At 35.6% G+C, this 21252-nt stretch overlaps 1 protein-coding gene across 1 annotated transcript; it reads right to left on the bottom strand.

Annotated features, from left to right (window-relative positions):
• Positions 1–1156: 1156 nt before the first annotated feature.
• LOC125246478 (aerolysin-like protein) lies at positions 1157–14909 on the bottom strand. The gene is made up of 2 exons (XM_048157462.1): positions 14751–14909; positions 1157–3248 (listed from the first exon to the last, which is right to left on the bottom strand). Exon 2 carries the CDS (start codon positions 3229–3231, stop codon positions 2284–2286), a length of 948 nt encoding a protein of 315 aa, XP_048013419.1. The 5' UTR covers positions 3232–3248; positions 14751–14909; the 3' UTR covers positions 1157–2283.
• Between the last annotated feature and the right edge of the window lie 6343 nt (positions 14910–21252).

Here is a 21252-nt window from a genome sequence, read left to right as displayed (position 1 = left end):
AGCATCGTAAGCTTAAGTTGATCGTAGCTCCATTGAAACCAATGGAGCTACGATCAACTTAGGTTTATGATGCTTTTGGGAAACGCTACCCAGAGCTTTAATGGCAAAAGACAGTGAGTGGATAAAGTCAACCCAGACATTCAAAAAGCTATACAATGCAAAGTGGTCTGCACTTGTTTCTCACACAGCTTTGACCACCTTGAATGAGGGGCACTTAAACGAACCATCCACCCTTCCTTTCACAGAGAACGTACAACGTCTTCACCAGCATCTTGAAAAGATTGCTGGTTTAGCATTTGAAAACTTGAAACTCAAGTCTATGGGAAACTTTGCAGAGCAACTCTAGCTAAAATAATACTGTACAACCAAAGACGTGAAGGAGAGGTTGCAAAGATGCAATTAAAAGGCTTCCTAGAGAAGAACACAGCTGCCCTACATGAGCATGTTGCTGCAGGCCTGATAAAGTTTGAACAAAAACTTTGTGCACATTTCTGTCGGGTGGAAATTAGGGGTAAAAGAGGGTGAAAAGTCACAATGTTGCTATCGCTAGACATGGTTGACGCCATATTACACACCATAAGCTGAAGAAAAGTGTGTGGAATCCCAAAAAAACACATTCTTGTTTGCAAGACTGAATATTTTGACTCCTTATTGAGGACAAGAGTGTCTGAGGATTTATGCAAAATAGTGTAGTACACAAAACCCTGAACTCCTCAGATCAACACAATTTTAAAATTATGTAATAATCTTATTAATATAAAATTTTATTGTTCTATTTATTTACCTTTTGAAACATTAATTAATGTAAATAAATGTCCATTTTAAAATGTGAATGTAATAAATCATTTATTAATTTACAATTTAATTTTTCTATTTTATGTTTTAAAACAAATTAAATAAGCACTTAAATATGTCTATTAATTTTTTCTATTTATAAAATGATTTATTTATTTACATTTTTATGTTTGTATTTTTTGTATTATTTATGTCAGTATTCTCTGCTCTCAAACGTGTCAGTTTAGTAGAGTTAAAGCAAAATTTAGTAGAGTTATTGTGGACTACAGATTTGAAGTACTGCAGAAGTCATTTCTGGAATTAGATGGTGACAAGCTATTTAACACAGTTTAAACACTGAAGACCAAGATCTTCTCTGATGTGCTAGATTAAGGACCTAAAATGTTCCTAAAATAAGTTTTGATTTGTTACCTCTCAATGCCATTTTTGCTATTTTGTCGTGCCAGTCTGTCATGCGGGTTACAGTGTTCAAATTTCAAAATCCATTTTCAAAGCTGTTGGAAAGACTCTGTTGCAAGCTACTTCTTGTCTTTGGTGCTCACTGCATCTGTAATTAAATTTCTTAGCTTCATTGAGTTTGCACTAAGTCTTGACTCTTCAGAAGTCTGATGGCTCTAAAAATAATTTGAGCAAACATGTTCCAAGTCTAAATTTTTGAGTCTGCCAACTGTCATTTCCGGCCTCAGGCATATCTAAAATATCACATTTTTTGTTTTTCTTCTTTTTCAGAGTTGGATGGAACCATGTCTATAATTTTAATGAAAAGGCTTTGAAAGGTGTGCTGACAACCACTAGAGAATGAGGTGTCATTGATAGTGCACTCGCCTCGCATGCCAGCAGCGGACGGGCTGCGGTTCGACACCGACTCGGAGCAGGGTGGTTAGGACTAGAGTGTGAGTTTTGGAGGTGGAGCAATGAGGAGAGGAGTGGTTTTGTTTGGGTTGATAAACCTGAATCGCTTCTTTTCAGAAACGTGGCTTTATATCACTACATTGTCAAATCAAATAGAAATCGCACATTAAAGTTACAACTACATGATGTATCCACTTTTTGTGTGTATGTACAGGTCTGAATCCAGCAATATTTTTGCTCATGTGGCCGAAAAGTCCACTCAATAGAGATAAGCTTTGCGCAGCAAGAAAATAATTCCAGGAAACATTGCTTGTAACACAGGGTTTATTTTAATATATATATATTTTATTTTATTAAATCTCATTTAAAAAACATTATTACAGAACCTGTTTCTAGAGTTTATTTTAAAGTGATTACACAAAGTATGAATCTATATGAATATTTGTGTTTTGGTATCATATAAGACTATTTGAAAACAGCAACTTTTGTGTGTATACACGCACACACACAGGGGAAACACCCAACCACCAAAAAACACCAAACAATTTGGCCTAAATGTAAAACAATTGATACATGATTGACAAAATTAGAAGTAATCAAAGAACTTGTGTTTCCTTTTTTTAATCTGTCTTAACATTACAGATCAGATTCCTTAGTCTCCACTTTGATATCAGTGTAAGTGACGCCTTTGTATGTGCCCTGGGTTTCGTACTTTAACATACTGCCATTCGTGCAGGTGATCTGCACTGTGCCAGTGTAAGGCAGGTCAAAAGTGGCTCTTCCAATGGTGATGTTAACTTCCACCTTCTTCCTGGGTGGCACATCAATATCAGTAGACAGAGTTTCGGTTCTCTCTTCTGAATACTCCAGACTGTAAGTGCTTTCAAGTCCAACACTAACACTGTATCCTGTTGTAACTTCTGCAATCACTGGAATCCCAGCGTACACTTCCATACTAAATGTTGCTGACAAACTTGGACTCACAGACCATGAAGATGTTTTGGTTATTTTCTTTGAGGATTCAACTTTTTGTTCTTGAGTGACGGAGGAGTCATTCCTATAAGTGACTTTTTTTATTTCTTCTACTGCCACGTTTGGTATCAGTTGATTGATAGTGGGATAGTTGACATCGGTAAGAACTGTTGATTGAACTTTATTGAGAAACATGAATCCCATGCTGTCAATGTCGGCACCAGCTCTTCCTACAACTCCCAAACAATATCCAGAGCCGACATCCATGATATATTCTTTTTGTAAACCCCAGCTTGTCATCTTTGCAAAGAATCTTCCCCCAAGACTGGTTGTGAATTTGATAGCTCCAAGACGTGTTCCTGCTCCGTTCCCCCACAAGGACAGTGAGGCAAAACACTCACCAGGCTGGAACTTGTACTCTTGAGGATCTCCAGCTGGTTCTCCAAAAGTTTGAACTCTCCCATCTGAAAGCCAAACCCTGACAGCCTTCACCTGCCATCCTCCAACCCAAACCCCGATCTTCTCTAAACTGGCACCGTTGTTCTCACCAGTAAATGAAAATGGACGACCTCCTTGTCCGCCAATTATATGTAGAGTTGTTGGGTAGGGCATCTTTGAATGAAATAGATCTGAAAATAATAAACACAGATCAGAATTAACATCAACTATATACTTTCTTGCCATGTTTCCCACCCCAGATTGTGGAGACACAACAACTGTACATGTTGGATTACTTTTTTTAACTGACCCATCCTTTTGGGGTCTTCAGGTCTCTACACTGTGAATTGAATCAGGCGTGTCTGGATAGGCAATCATGCAAAATGTGCAGTTCCCTTTCAGTCAGTCACATTCAATGTCACATCAGTGACTGACCAATTGGGATCTTGCCTGAGAGCCTAATGACCTTTGAGTGTAAGCAAAACGAGCCAATGCACATGTTTGGAAATATGCTTTTCCACAGGCCGAATGGTTCTAAGTAATGGCTTTGGTTATTTTCCAGTCAAGCTTGTTTAGCTACGACATGATTAAAAACAATTCTCAGCCCAGAATGCTCAGCACTGTTGGCTAACCATGCATGCAGTGATATGGCCACTCAGGATTCCATGGAAGTAGAATAATGGCAAAAGTTTTTGATACAAAACAGCTTGTTGAATTGCACTAATTTAAAAAAAAATGCTTGCATTTTAATGCATTGTATTTTTAGGGCTTGCATTTATATGGGCTGAAATTCAACATGGTTGAATATTTCGCACACATTTTCATTATTAAAAAGTCTATCATTTATATTCACCTTTCAGATTTCAAGATGTTTGGTCAGTTTAAAAATACAACTTTTAATATTCGACAGGCAATTTTCATTTTATTTTGCTTTACAAATTCACTTTCACAAATTCAGTGGTTCAAATTCAACAGAAAATTCAACATTGCACATCCGGAAACTGCAGGAATAGCACTCGATTGCCGATGCATAATCTCCATCGGCTGTTAGTCTTCCTCACCAGCAGGTGGTGCAAGCGGCTGTTAACGAAGACCAGTGCAACGGCTAGAGAGTCGTTCATTCATTAATTCAAAAAACGGATGGAGAATAGCCTGAACATGAATGAACATCTGAAGGTATGTTGAAAGATACAGTACAACTTACTGAAACAGTCATATCTCTTGTAATCGCTCAATCAGTGTTTCAACGGTGGAAAGACGTCAATAAAACAGCTTGTAAACAATAGCCAATGTCACGTAGCATTTACCTCAGAAAAGCCATAGTCCACAGCTTATTAGTTCGCCAGAGAAATGAACTCTTTGGCTTCATATATGCACTGTATTAGCCTATATATTCATTATATTTTACTTAATCTGTTAGTGATGTCTTGATAATTTAAAATGTATGTTTAAATAAATCTGTCCTGAAAATTACTGTATATAAATGATTATATTTCAACAACGAATTGGAGTAAAACATAATTTTATAATTAGATTTTGAAGTTAATGCAAAAGCTGCCTTATGTGCAGTTTACAGGTTTGCACACAATTTGGTATTTGAGTGTTGATTATTATATCTAAAAATAAATAGTGATTGAATTAAGGCTAACAGTTTTGCTCTGTTGTTAACCTTTAATATTATAGTAGCCAACTGTTCAAGTAAGGGCTCCCTTCATAGTTTATAGCATTAGCAGAGATAATTTTTTTGTCCTTGAGGAAAAAATTGAATTTAATATATTTAAAAACAGACATAATTTGTTCAGTAAACTACTGTTTAACATAAAAAGGACCAATTTTATGTTTAGTTTTCTCCCCACCTGCTGTACCGAACCGAGGTACGTACCGAACCGTGGGTTTTGTGTACCATTACACCACTAGTTATTCCCGTCCCCAACATTGATGCGCAGATAAAATATTACATCTGAGGAAGCTATATATTGCTTTATGTTGCGGCGCTGTGCTGCAGTACTGGAGTTTCCCTCATACGTCACACTCCAGGATTCCCCGTTGTGGGGACATATAAAACACTTAATGTAGCCTAATGGACTAGTACAGTGATGTAAAAGACCAAACACACACCTTATTGCTGATGTAAGCTATACTATAGGCTACAGGCAAGCAGATGCATTCAGAATATAAAAGTAAGCGCTTCTGAGTGTAATACTGGCCATAAAGTTGGCTTGACGTTGAACGTTCGAGATTCGCAAATTTAGGGGCCATCTCTAAAGTTACATTCGTTTCTACACACATTTCTATAAGCAACAGTAGCATTTTAAGAGAATGACTTACAGTCATAAAACCAACTGTAAAGTGATCGTGCAGGTCACAGGTGTCAGGTATAATGCACACCTTTTAAGTTTTTAAAAACTGAATAAAAAACTGTCAAATCATATGCAAGTATTGCTATGTATTTCACTTACTGTATACTCATACACAAAATATGCAATAATTCAAAGCTCAATAGAATTTAAAGACTTAAGACTTTTTTAAAGACTTGCAGTCATAAAACCAACTGAAAATGTTCATGTAGGCGTCAGACTCGTTTTTTTGCCAATTCCGATTTTCTAAGAACTATAATTGACAGCACAAACAAAAATCTACTTTTCTTCAACGTAAAGTTTTATTTTCATAAAAAAAAAAAAAAAACAACAAAAAAAAACACTTAGTAAAAAGTCAGTAATAAAATAACAAATTGCAAACAACAGGAAAACTATGAAACTAAGTTTTTCAGGTTAAGTTGGTTTTAATTCAGGTAAGTAAATAATATAAAATAACACTGCATAGTCTTCATTGCAAAAATTAAATACAGATTAATGCTTACAATTAAAGTTATAAAACTTTTTCAATCAAGAGCAGAAAGTAATTTTCTTGGTTTAAAAAACTTTTCACAGGTACTTTAATAATAACAATTCTATTAATACATTTAATATATTATATAATATATGAATTATTATCATGGTTATTAAATGGTTTTTATTTATACAGAACAATAGTATGTATTATTACAATATAAGACATATTTTAATGTGATAATTACGGTGACGCATTGCTGCCACATACATAATATTTTTTCCACTCAATTATGTCGTACTAACGAGATGTGTCATTAAAACTACATCTTTTCTCGTAAAAACGAGACATGTCATTAAAACTACATCTTTTATCGTAAAAACGAGATGTTATATCATTAAAACGACATATTTTCTCGTAAAAACGAGACGTCATTAAAACTACATCTTTTCTTGTAAAAACGAGATATGTCATTAAAACTACATCTTTTCTCGTAAAAATGAGACGTCATTAAAACTACATCTTTTCTCGTAAAAATGAGACGTCATTAAAACTACATCTTTTCTCGTAAAAACGAGATGTTATGTCATTAAAACGACATCTTTTCTCGTAAAAACGAGATATGTCATTAAAACTACATCTTTTCTCGTAAAAACGAGATGTTATGTCATTAAAACGACATCTTTTCTCGTAAAAACGAGATATGTCATTAAAACTACATCTTTTCTCGTAAAAATGAGACGTCATTAAAACTACATCTTTTCTTGTAAAAACGAGATATGTCATTAAAACTACATCTTTTCTCGTAAAAACGAGACGTCATTAAAACTACATCTTTTCTTGTAAAAACGAGATATGTCATTAAAACTACATCTTTTCTCGTAAAAATGAGACGTCATTAAAACTACATCTTTTCTCGTAAAAACGAGACATGTCATTAAAACGACATCTTTTCTCGTAAAAACGAGACGTCATTAAAACGACATCTTTTCTCGTAAAAACGAGATATGTCATTAAAACGACATCTTTTCTCATAAAAACGAGATGTTATGTCATTAAAACTACATCTTTTCTCGTAAAAACGAGATATGTCATTAAAACGACATCTTTTCTCGTAAAAACGAGATGTTATGTCATTAAAACTACATCTTTTCTCGTAAAAATGAGACGTCATTAAAACTACATCTTTTCTCGTAAAAACGAGACGTCATTAAAACTACAGCTTTTCTCGTAAAAACGAGATGTTATGTCATTAAAACTACATCTTTTCTTGTAAAAACTAGATGTTATGTCATTAAAACTACATCTTTTCTCGTAAAAATGAGACGTCATTAAAACTACATCTTTTCTCGTAAAAACGAGATGTCATTAAAACTACATCTTTTCTCGTAAAAACGAGACGTCATTAAAACTACATCTTTTCTTGTAAAAACGAGATGTTATGTCATTAAAACTACATCTTTTCTCGTAAAAATGAGACGTCATTAAAACTACATCTTTTCTCGTAAAAACAAGACGTCATTAAAACTACATCTTTTCTTGTAAAAACGAGACGTCATTAAAACGACATCTTTTCTCGTAAAAACGAGACGTCATTAAAACTACATCTTTTCTCGTAAAAACGAGATGTTATGTCATTAAAACGACATCTTCTCTCGTAAAAACGAGACATGTCATTAAAACGACATCTTTTCTCGTAAAAACGAGATATGTCGTTAAAACGACATCTTTTCTCGTAAAAATGAGATATATCGTTAAAACGACATCTTTTGTACATGATGTGTGCGAAAAATACCTTTATCTGATCTATAAATGAGCTCCTATAGCCTAGATCAGTTTATCAATTCAATTCACATTTATCTGTATAGCGCTTTTCACAATACATAGGCCTATAGTTTTAGAGCAGCTTTATAGGAAATGCATGTCAACATTACAATTTGGAGTAATCTGTTATCAAAAGTGACTTGTACAAGTTAAGTAATTTCATAAATGTGTAGGCTATAGTTAACATATTAATTTAAACAATGTATAAAGGTAGACACAATGAGCGATGTCCAGATAAATGTGTAGCCCATATTAAATGCTGTACTAATAAAGCATAATACACAGAAAAATTTGTTCATCCAGAATTTGATCTTTTAATAGCCTATCACTTAGTAGGGTACATTAAGCGACGTTAAGCTTTTTCTTTATAACGGTTTTCTATAAGAGAAAAACAATTAACGTAGGCTAATTAAACGAATTGCGTTCATATTCTGGGCTCATCTGCTTTGCTGTACATAGTATGATTTATTAGTATGATGTTTACTGAGTTTGGTCTTTTATGTCACTGTCTTAAGCTATACATTACACAAGCATTAAGCTATAAACATGTATATGCTATTAGGTTATTTCCACAACAAATCCTTAATGGTATTCAATACAAAACAAGACTGAAAAATGTTATAAAAAGTATAAAATAATCATAAACAAATTATAGTGGCATTCATTACAAACAATATTTATTTAAAAGCCTAAAAAAATTTATTTAAACCGAAACTTTATTAGCACTTGGACGTTAAAATATATTTACGCCTATTATGTTGTTAAACAATGCTTTCATGTCCCAAAACAGCATCCTTCACATGCGCAAAAACATGTTTGGAGCAGGGTCAATTATTTCAATATTAGGGGGGCTCAGCCCCAAATGAGGCATTTAAAAAGGTTAGGCCCATATCTATTTAATAACTGTTTGTATACATGAACAATACATAGGCCTACATTAAGTCAATCCCTATTGATTTTATTTCTAATCATTCTAAATAACCAGCTAATATTCATGAATATTAATTAAGAATATTGACAAACTTTAGGCTATTTTAGGCTGTATTTCTCTAGATTGGCAATATGTGGCTAATAGGGTTGTTCCGATTCCGATACTAGTATCGGAAATACCACCGATACCAGAAAAAATTCTAGCATCGGTATCGGCGAGTAATTAAACTCATGTACCGATCCGATACCATTTTCTTAAACAATATCTAGTTGTGCCCGCTATCTTTGCTTATCGCAGCAAATCGGAACTCAATTCTTCTTGGCGGCTCAGAATGCAAACACAGGAAGTTGTGCTGTGTTGCCATAAGCAACCACTGTTTAGAGCAGCGAAGAAGTGAAAAACAGGGTTATTTATTAGAAATAAAACTAAATAAGATACTAAACGAATTAATTAAGTGAATCTGAAGCATACCTTTCTCATTCGGCACTGTTTCCTTTTCGAGACGAATACTAAACTATTAGGCTATTTATTATGTAAGCTTTGTACTTCACTCGCATTATCGACATCATCCTTCACATAACAGCACAGTCAGGCGGTGGTCACAGGATGGCAGATTGTATTACAGAATTGGATTGAGCAGTGTTAAGTTTTATATGTTTGGTTGATTGTTTTTTATTTTAATATTTAACAGCTGAGCTGCGATATCAAGTAAGCAATGCAAGAATTTGTGTGCGTGCGCATGAGGCGCCGTTGCGACCACTGGAACGTTTTTTCCTAAACTGTACTCCGTAATTTATGGTTTATGGTCGTAATTTAAAAGCCAGACATAATTCATACATTTACAAAAGACATTTAAATAACGAAAACAAGCAGAATGTCTGTTTCCTTTCCTAGATCGCTGGAGTGCGCCACAATGAACCACTTTCGTTTTGTTAATATGTAACGTTAGACCTAATTATATGGTGAAATATTTCGCGTAGCCTATAGGCCTAAATATTCCCTTTTGTTGTATATGTGTTATGTTAGCCTATAGTTTTATTCTGAACCGCTGGATGTGCGTGATGTGGCGTTGTGTGAACTCATGTTTTACATATCCTGTAATTTTCGCTGGTTTCAAAACGCACAACAAGCTGCATATTAGCCTACTTGACATTCATTTTCACTTAAATGTAGGCCTAATGGTGACATATATCATCGGAAAAACTAATGCCAGGGCATTGCCATTGTAACTTACCTAACCTATGATGACATGACAGCTGAGCCTGAGCGCGTCAGTGCGGGCATATCTCACTTTAGAGTGTCAGCGCGGGCATTTCGCTCACGTTGGATGCGTCAGCGTCACATTTGCATAGGCTGTACTATTTGAATTCGTGATTGGTTGACTGCCAAAGCAAAATATTAAATAGAACGAAAAAAATAATGTTATTAACCGGTTAATGGCCATGGTTTCTGTTCAAAACGATTAAATCTGATTCAGTTTCCATTTCTGGTTACGTTCCGGTCAAAATTTCGTTCGTTTCCGGTTTTCGTTTTCGTTCCTTGGTTCAGAGCCCTGCAACCTGGTATCGGATCAGTACTCGGTATCGGCCGATACCCTGAGCTCAGGTATCGGAATCGGTATCGGGAATGGAAAAGGGGTATCGGAACATCTCTAGTGGCTAACATTTTCTTTTTAATATTTTTTCCAATACATGTAATCTTTTAAACACTTATTTTTTTAACTGCATTTGTGCAGTAAAATTAACTTGAATGAATATTATAACAAAATTTAGCCTCCTCAGGTTAAAGTTTGAACTAAATTGTCATATGCAATATGCTAGTGCAAGTATATAACAATTGGTTCAAACTTTGACCTGTGGAGGGCAGTAATACACTTAGCAGTGTCTACACTGCTGGAATTCAAATAGAGAAGAAGAAGAGAGCTAGTTCAAGATGAGCATTTATGGTTAAAACGTATCTAATTTTAAATTTCTTTTAGAAAGTGAGTGATGGTTTCTCTAGATAAGACTCTTATTCCTCGTCTGGGATTGTGTAGAACGCTTTGAAGCTGCACTGAAACTGTAATTTTGACCTTCAACCATTTTATCAGGAAATTTTAATTTGAAAGTGAACTAATCCTTTAATGCCGTCTGAGACACAATCTCTGACCTGGAGTCTCAGATTCATCGAGGCCAATAAACCTACAGCTGCAAACATAATTTACATTTACATAATGCGCCACCGTAGATAATAAATAAATAAATAAATAAACACACACATATATATTATACATACAGTGGGTACGGAAAGTATTCAGACCCCCTTAAATTTTTCACTCTTTGTTATATTGCAGCCATTTGCTAAAATCATTTAAGTTCATTTTTTTCCCTCATTAATGTACACACAGCACCCCATATTGACAGAAAAACACAGAATTGTTGACATTTTTGCAGATTTATTAAAAAAGACAAACTGAAATATCACATGATCCTAAGTATTCAGACCCTTTGCTGTGACACTCATATATTTAACTCAGGTGCTGTCCATTTCTTCTGATCATCCTTGAGATGGTTCTACACCTTCATTTGAGTCCAGCTGTGTTTGATTATACTGATTGGACTTGATTAGGAAAGCCATACACCTGTCTATATAAGACCTTACAGCTCACAGTGCATGTCAGAGCAAATGAGAATCATGAGGTCAAAGGAACTGCCTGAAGAGCTCAGAGACAGAATTGTGGCAAGGCACAGATCTGGCCAAGGTTACAAAAAAATTTCTGCTGCACTTAAGGTTCCTAAGAGCACAGTTGCCTCCATAATCCTTAAATGGAAGACATTTGGGACGACAAAAACCCTTCCTAGAGCTGGCCGTCCGGCCAAACTGAGCTATCGGGGGAGAAGAGCCTTGGTGAGAGAGGTAAAGAAGAACCCAAAGATCACTGTGGCTGAGCTCCAGAGATGCAGTCGGGAGATGGGAGAAAGTTATAGAAAGTCAACCATCACTGCAGCCCTCCACCAGCCGGGGCTTTATGGCAGAGTGGCCCGACGAAAGCCTCTCCTCAGTGCAAGACACATGAAAGCCCACATGGAGTTTGCCAAGATGGTGAGAAATAAGATTCTCTGGTCTGATGAGACCAAGATAGAACTTTTTGGCCTTAATTTTAAGTGGTATGTGTGGAGAAAACCAGGCACTGCTCATCACCTGTCCAATACAGTCCCAACAGTGAAGCATGGTGGTGGCAGCATCATGCTGTGGGGGTGTTTTTCAGCTGCAGGGACAGGACGACTGGTTGCAATCGAGGGAAAGATGAATGCGGCCAAGTACAGGGATATCCTGGATGAAAACCTTCTCCAGAGTGCTCAGGACCTCAGACTGGGCCGAAGGTTTACCTTCCAACAAGACAATGACCCTAAGCACACAGCTAAAATAACGAAGGAGTGGCTTCACAACAACTCTGTGACTGTTCTTGAATGGCCCAGCCAGAGCCCTGACTTAAACCCAATTGAGCATCTCTGGAGAGACCTAAAAATGGCTGTCCACCAACGTTTACCATCCAACCTGACAGAACTGGAGAGGATCTGCAAGGAGGAATGGCAGAGGATCCCCAAATCCAGGTGTGAAAAACTTGTTGCATCTTTCCCAAAAAGACTCATGGCTGTATTAGATCAAAAGGGTGTTTCTACTAAATACTGAGCAAAGGGTCTGAATACTTAGGACCATGTGATATTTCAGTTTTTCTTTTTTAATAAATCTGCAAAAATGTCAACAATTCTGTGTTTTTCTGTCAATATGGGGTGCTATGTGTACATTAATGAGGAAAAAAATGAACTTAAATGATTTTAGCAAATGGCTGCAATATAACAAAGAGTGAAAAATTTAAGGGGGTCTGAATACTTTCCGTACCCACTGTATATATATATATATATATATATATATATATATATATATATATATATATATATATATATATATATATATATATATATATATATATATATATATATGTGTGTGTGTGTGTGTGTGTGTGTGTGTATTTCCATCGCAGGTTTGGTCTTAAATTTCATGTAAGGTGGTATTAAAAAGATCTTAAAAAGTCTTAAATTTAACTTATTCATATCTGTAGACACCCTGAGCCAATGGAGAATATGAATCAGCACTCAACATTTCACATCCAGGAACTGCAGGAATAGCAGTCTATTCCTGCAGTTCCTGGATGTGAAATGTTGAATTTTGTGTCAAATTTGAACAACTGAATTTGTAAAGGGAAATAAAATGGACAGAAAATTGCCTGCCGAATATTTACCTTTCAGATTTCACTTCCAAAATATTTGGTCTGTTTAAAAATACAACCTATAGATTATCTGATTTTTAATAATGAAAATGTGTGTGAAATGTTTTGATGTGAATTTATATTTCATACCATCTGTAAACTCTTGTTAGGCAATGACAGACACATTTGTATAACATTGTGCTGTTATCAGTTCCATAGTGGAAAATAACATTCCAGCATGGAATGGATCAATTAAGCAATGAGAACGGTTTGGCCCGATGGTGGAAAAGCAGCTATTGTTGTGTAGTCCTGTGGTAGTTGTTTGCAACCCAATCTCCTGGTACTGCATATCTATAGCACAAGTTCATGCTTTCATTTAGAGTGCTCTTCATATGCAGAAATCACCGTTAACGTGCATCCAATACACAATATTCAGTTAAATTTAATTTGAGTTTTCTTTAAATCAATAGTAAGTGGAATTATTTGGCTTTTAGTGTTCTTGTTATTATGGGAAAATTATACTGAGAAAATTTATATTTTATCAAATATATTGTACTCTAAATTTGCTATCAAATGAAAGTTATGTCTAATCAAGTTGAGCTCTAAATTTGAAGTTTAGGAGATTTTGTTTAGGCGCTGTACCAAAAATAGCCACTGGGTGTCACTGACATTTTATTGAAATTTTTTATGCAAATAAAATGAGCACCAAGCGGCCTGCCGGTGACACTTAAGGGGTTAATAAATTAATATTTATTTAAGGATGACCAAAAAAAGTGTGGAATTAAGAAATGATCATATTAACCTATATTATACTATTAGGCCTATTTTACATCGTGCCTATAGAGAGCATTTTTAAGTTTATCAACAAATGTTTTAAGAATGCGTAAGAACATAAAATAATAAAGGCTTAGAAGAAAACATTTTTATATCTCCCATCCCACAGCCTTGTAAGACCATTCACTGATCGTGTCTTTTTTGCTTAATATTTTATTATTATTATTATTATTATTATATTGACCCATATAGGCGATTACTTACTAGCTCAATTAAATAGCATAATGTGTATAAATAAGTATATACCAGAATTTTAAATTCCCATAAGTTTCCCACAAGTGCACCTTCAGAAATAGTCATAAAGCTTTATTGCCATGACTGTCCGGCATTTACTGTATTTACAAAACACAGTTTATATGGTAACACAAAATGTGAATTGGGTAAAGAGATAATGAGATCAAGTGGAAAATAAAATAAATATATAGAAACATTAAGCAAAAATAAGAGAGCTTACATATCGGTAAATGGATTTTAAAGACTTTGGAATAAGATTTTTTTTTTTTTTTGTGGCTTAAATATTTTTTTAACATAGCCTATTAATAATAACAAATTTCAAAAAGAGTTTCGATATTTTTCCTATTTAAAAGTTGACTCTTCTGTAGTTACATTGTGTACTAATGGCTAGGAACTATACTCTCATTCTGGTCTTAGTACACGATGTAACTACAGAAAAACTACAATCAAGTTTTAAATAGGAAAAATATTGAAACTCTTTGGTCATTTTTGAGCGAGATGCTAACGGTCTAATCAGATTCAATGAACTATGCTAAGCTATGCTAAAAGTGGTACCGCCAGACCCAGAGATCGGCTGAATGGATTCAAATATGGTAAAACTCAACTGTTTAACTCTAGGGGAGTTGGAAAATGAGCCTATTTTCAAAAAAAGTTGAGTGTTCCTTTAATTTGTGCCTTTAGCCCCTTTGTAGCCTATGCGGTGCCAGAAAATGGGGTTGGATAATCTCATGCAGTTTCAGAAACTGTTAGCTACATCTTAAATCAAGTGCCTGTGAGAGAAAGCGTACTTACATTGATGACTGCAGTCTGAACTTCTTCTCAAGAGCAGCTGTTCTGGTCAAAGCTGGAAAAGTGAAATGTGTTTGGTCAGGCTGCTGCTTAAATAGAGCTCCAAAAGAGGACAGGCAGTACCTAAAACACACCCTAGTCAGTGTAATCAGCTCCTCCCACCTCTTGCAAATGCAAATTCAGTATTACATTATTTTAAGGGTGTGTACAGAGTATAAACTAACATATACACAATTTAGCTCAAAATTACTTAAGGTTTTGATTTCCTTTGACTAATAGCCTACACAATATAAATAATATATATATATATATATATATATATATATATATATATATATATATATATATATATATATAGTATCTGCTCAAAAAGAAAAGATAACCAGTCCATTCTCATGTGCGTAAATCAAAAAAGTTAGATCAACCAAATAGCCAAAATTGTCCGCACACTGAAAAACATACAATTAGACTAAAGCAAGGGTCTATCACTAAAAATACAGGTGCTGGTCATATAATTAGAATATCATCAAAATGTTGATTTATTTCACTAATTCCATTCAAAAAGTGAAACTTGTATATTATATTCATTCATTACACACAGACTGATATATTTCAAATGTTTCTTTCTTTTAATTTTGATGATTATAACAACTATAACTAAGGAAAATCCCAAATTCAGTATCTCAGAAAATTAGAATATTGTGAAAAGGTTCATTATTGAAGACACCTGGTGCCACACTCTAATCAGCTAATTAACTCAAAATACCTGCAAAGGCCTTTAAATGGTCTCTCAGTCTAGTTCTGTAGGCTACACAGTCATGGGGAAGACTGCTGACTTGAAAGTTGTCCAAAAGACGACCATTGACATCTTGCACAAGGAGGGCAAGACACAAAAGGTCATTGCAAAAGAGGCTGGCTGTTCACAGAGCTCTGTGTCCAAGCACATTAATAGAGAGGCGAAGGGAAGGAAAAGATGTGGTAGAAAAAAAAGTGTACAAGCAATAGGGATAACCGCACCCTGGAGAGGATTGTGAAACAAAACCCATTCAAAAATGTGGGGGAGATTCACAAAGAGTGGACTGCAGCTGGAGTCAGTGCTTCAAGAACCACTACGCACAGATGTATGCAAGACATGGGTTTCAGCTGTCGCATTCCTTGTGTCAAGCCACTCTTGAACAACAGACAGCGTCAGAAGCGTCTAAAGACAAAAAGGACTGGACTGCTGCTGAGTGGTCCAAAGTTATGTTCTCTGATGAAAGTAAATTTTGCATTTCCTTTGGAAATCAGGGTCCCAGAGTCCGGAGGAAGAGAGGGGAGGCACACAATCCACGTTGCTTGAGGTCCAGTGTAAAGTTTCCACAGTCAGTGATGGTTTGGGGTGCCATGTCATCTGCTGGTGTTGGTCCACTGTGTTTTCTGAGGTCCAAGGTCAACGCAGCCGTATACCAGGAAGTTTTAGAGCACTTCATGCTTCCTGCTGCTGACCAACTTTTTGGAGATGCAGATTTCATTTTCCAACAGGACTTGGCACCTGCACACAGTGCCAAAGCTACCAGTACCTGGTTTAAGGACCATGGTATCCCTGTTCTTAATTGGCCAGCAAACTTGCCGTTTCAGCTCATGCTTTCTTCAGTGCTCATGGAACAAAAAGCAACACCAATCTACTATAGTCACAATTACAAATTGCCAGCTGTGCTTAATCAATAGGTTGTTGGTGATTACAAAAAATAAAAAAATACGGGAAAATAAAATAAATAACAAATAACCCCTACTGGATTGAATGAAGAGATGGATCTTGCCTGTTTCTAGTATTTTTTTTCTAGTCATTTAATTTTCTTCCTTGTCATTTATTTTATTTGTTAATTCCCCCTTCCCTCCTTAGTATTTCCTTATTCTTTATTTTGTTCCCCTCATCATTTTTTCCCCATTGCCATTTTTTTATTATTATTATTATTATTTTCCTTTTCCCTTATTTATTTTATTTTTCTTTCTTTTCCTTTTTTCACCTATTGATTAAAGGGATAGTTCACCCAAAAATGAAAATTCTGTCATCATTCACTTGCCCTCAAGTTGTTCCAAACCTGTATTAATTTCTTTGTTCTACTGAACACGAAGGAAGATATTTTGAAGGAAAGTTGTAACCAAGCCGCTTTGGGGCACCATTGACTTCCATAGTAGGGAAAAGAAATAAAAAAATAATGGAAGTCAATGATGCCCCAGAATTGTTCAGTTTCCCACATTCTTCGAAATATATTCCTGTGTTCACAATGCTTTTTAATGCTTGTGGCAGTTTAGGTGCACAACCGAATGCTTGTCAAATCATGTTCCACACGGAGCGAGCGCACAGATAGTATCCTGTCAGTAGTGGATTCAGTTCTCTTTCGCAGCTTGTTATTGCGCTTTTAATATTTCTTTTTAACACCAAGCACATTCAGCTCTTTTCTTTCTCATTCATTCATGTTTCATTATTAATAACTTTAAACTGTATCATCAACTGAACTGGGGTGCGTTTCCCAAAAGCATCATTAGCCAACTAACATCACAAGTTCCGTCGTTACTTACATAGTTCAACGATTTGGTGTTTCCCGAAACCACAGTTCAAACGAACATTGGCAAACTGCATCGCAAACTTGTGTGGTTGGAACGACAGCTCTCAAGCTGTGTTAAGAAGCATAGTTTCCTGTTTTTATGACGTGGACTTAATAAATTGTTATCTTGAGCAAAATAAGCAAGATAACATTAAGTAAAATGTATATGTTTTATTTTGAATATATACAAATGTCATTTATATATTTTAGTTTGTCAAGCGATTTGAAGCACCGTTTTTGAAGAGTGTGCATATGCGTACGTACTCTAGTACGTTGGAACAAGCATTTGTTTTAATCTGGAAATAAAGCAAAATAACTGAGGAAAATGAGAATTAGTCCTCTTATGTCATGTCTGTAATTTATAGCAGAAATTCTAGCATTAATTCAATCACAAACGGATTCATTAAAAAGAAGTTATTACTCTACCAGCAGCGTGACGTCATTCACCAACGTGGTTGAACGACAGGTTTGTGACAATATGGTTTCGGGAAACAGTCGTGACTAGCCAGTTGATTTGTTCAACGATGCATCGTACTATGGTAGTTCAGCAGCGAGTTACATCGTTGTTCGGGAAACGCACCCCAGGGCGGATCATAAATAGGCTATGACACATTTAGGACATAAAAGGTCTGTGTGACAAGTAGCTTACCTGCAGGTGAAATGTTTAGAAATAGTTGGCTTATGATCCTTCTGAGAAAAAACACCCAGGTGTTACAGCATTTCATGAGAATGGGCAGGTAAATAGTTCTGGTGAATGTTGGCTGCCTGAATATATCATGTGAACATGTCTTGGGAAACAACAAATCTCATATTGGACAGGTCTGCCATGGTGTTCCTCAGGGATCTGTCCTGGGTCCCATATTGTTTATATGCTTCCTTTGGGGCAAATCATTAGGAAATATGGTTTGAGGAATCACTTTTATGCTGATGATACCCAAATTTACATCAGCTCCAAGTCTGATCCTACGGTCACCTCTACAGTTCTCTCAGAGTGTGTGCAGGAAATAAAAAAGTGTATGCACCATCATTTTTAAATATTGAATTGTTTTAAGACGGAGGTTCTGCTTATTGGCACACCAACATTCACAAAGGTAGCAATTTTAATTTAGCCCTATGGTTATTTTTTCCCAGTCAGCCATATAGTTATTTCTTTTATTCTGTATTTTTTCAGAACAAAAACCATGATGCTATAAAGCAGTAGTCAGATGACCCAAAGACACAAGATTTTAAATAGTTATACATTTGAGTGTTGCATAAGCAAAAGTCTGTTTACTTTAAAACTTTTATGCTTTAAAACCAGCATTATTTCTGTGATTGAGGAGTGATTAGTGATGTAGCCAGTTTCCTCACATGAGTAAAAACTCTTTGAATGTGTTTGTTACAAACACATCATTTTCCAGCCTGGTCTCATTGTTAATACATAGGTAATTAATGCAAAACTTTCAACGACACAAATCGTAAATTTTTGCATTTTTAGAAAGGTGCTGAAATGTACAATATTGACGTATTTATAGCACTAAAACATAAAAAATACTTGCATATTTCCAGCGAAAAGTGACAGTATACAGTTAGATATTCTTCTACTTCGTATGAGTAAATAGTTGTGCTAAAATCTTTGAAAAGAGCCAATTAGCTATAAAGAATACAGAAATCCTCTCTCCTGGTCTATTGTGAAAGTCTATGTTGATTTGTAAATGACATTTTTTCCACTAGTCGATGACGCTGTTTACATTTTGTTGCTTTGTAAAGACTATTCTCTGAGCGTTGTCAAATGTGTTCACAGGAATGAATGAGAACATGAACAAATACAGCAGAGAGAGAATTAAAGGATTAATCCACTTTCAAATAAAATTTTCTGATAATTTACTCACCCCCATGTCATCCAAGATGTTCATGTCTTTCTTTCTTCAGTCGAAAAGAAATAAAGGTTTTTGATGAAAACATTCCAGGATTTTTCTCCTTATAGTGGACTTCAATGGCCTCCAGACAGTTGAAGGTCAAAATTACAGTTTCAGTGCAGCTTCAAAGGGCTTTAAACAATCCCAGACGAGGAATAAGGCTCTTATCTAGTGAAACGATCAGTCATTTTTGAAAAAAATACAACTGTATATCTTCAAAAAGCTTATGCTGTATATCCTACGCCTTCCCTATTGTACTTACGGAACTGGCGCCGCATTCGTTCCGTAACTTAAAAAAGGGAAGGTGCAGGACATACAGCGTAAGCTTTTTGAAGAATACGGAAGGTGGTCTGACGGAAGCACTTGTGAGGTCAGCATTTGTATTTATAAAGCAAAATCTATTTATTTATTTATTTTTTAAATGACCGATCGCTTCACCACGGGTATCCAATAAAGGTCTTCGGCCTTGTCCCTTACTCAGAGATTTCTCCAGTTTCTCTGAATCTTTTGATGATGTTACGCACTGCAGATGATGAGATTTGCAAAGCCTTTGCAATTTGATGTTGAGGAGCATTGTTTTTAAAGTATTCCACAATCTTTTTACACACTCTTTCACAGATTGGAGAGACTCTGCCTCTCTAAAGACCGGGATACACTGCACGATTTTAGCAATCCTATAAGGTCATTACAAATCACACTGAGCGAACTGAATCTATTAAACTTGGGTACGACAAGCATGTAGCCTGTACGATCATGACACCTATTGACTCGTAGACTTCGATGCAAGTTTCTATAGAAGAATAAAATGTCATCAGCATGCGCTAGTGGTAAACAAAAAGATCATGTTGAATCATACTTTGGCAGTTGTAGTTTTTATGTGCTGAAAAAAAGGAAGTAGCAAAAGAAAAAGAGGTAAACAGTTTTCAAGTTTTAGCGCCATGTCGCATTGATTTCATGTCGTATTTTTATTGGCTGGTCAGTAGATGTAGGTCGTAGCAGCAAACACACTGCGATGATCATGCTGAATTTCTGATACTGTCAGAAAACTATTGTAGACTACCTTTGGTCGCAAGACAGGGAAAATTGCCGTCTTTGATCCCCTCTCATTGTACGACATAGGACCACCGATTAAGAGCCACGATCACAGAAATTGGGTTGTTATAGATTTCCATGAAATAGTTTAAAGGTCCCCTAGAACCCTATTTCAAAGGTGTAATATAAGGTCTCCCCAGAATGTACCTCTGAAGTTTCAGCTAAAAATACCCCATAGATTTTTTATTGTACAATTTTTAACTGCCTATTTTAGGGCATAATTAAATATGCGCCGATTCAGTGCACGTCCCCTTTAAATACTCGTGATTCCCGTCCCCAAGCTCGCAACTCTATAATACATTGCACAAACAAAGTTCACACAACTAATATAACCCTCAAAATGGCTCTTTACAAAGTGTTCGTCATGCAGCATATCAGATCATGTAAGTATAGTATTTATTTGGATGTTTACATTTGATTCTGAATGAGTTTTATAGTAGCCTATGTGTGGCTAATGGGGCTAAAGCTAACATTACACACTGTTGGAGAGATTTATAAAGAATGAAGTTGTGTTTATGAATTATACAGACTGCAAGTGTTTAAAAATGAAAATAATGACGGCTCTCTTGTCTCCGTGAATACAGTAAGAAACAAAGGTAACTTTAACCACATTTAACAGTACATTAGCAACATGCTAATGAAACATTTAGAAAGACAATTTACAAATATCACTAAAAATAATCATGATATCATGGATAATGTCAGTTATTATTGCTCCATCTGCCATTTTTCGCTATTGTCCTTGCTTGCTTACCTAGTCTGATGATTCAGCTGTGCAGATCCAGACGTTAATACTGGCTTGTCTAATGCCTTGAACATGGGCTGGCATATGCAAATATTGGGGGCGTACATATTAATGATCCCGACTGTTACGTAACAGTTGGTGTTATGTTGAGATTCACCTGTTCTTCGGAGGTCTTTTGCAGG

This window comes from Megalobrama amblycephala, linkage group LG14 (genome assembly GCF_018812025.1).
Source record: "Megalobrama amblycephala isolate DHTTF-2021 linkage group LG14, ASM1881202v1, whole genome shotgun sequence".
NCBI lineage: Eukaryota > Metazoa > Chordata > Actinopteri > Cypriniformes > Xenocyprididae > Megalobrama > Megalobrama amblycephala.
The sequence above is the reverse complement of the archived record's forward strand: the minus strand, read 5'-3'. Positions and strand labels throughout refer to the sequence as shown.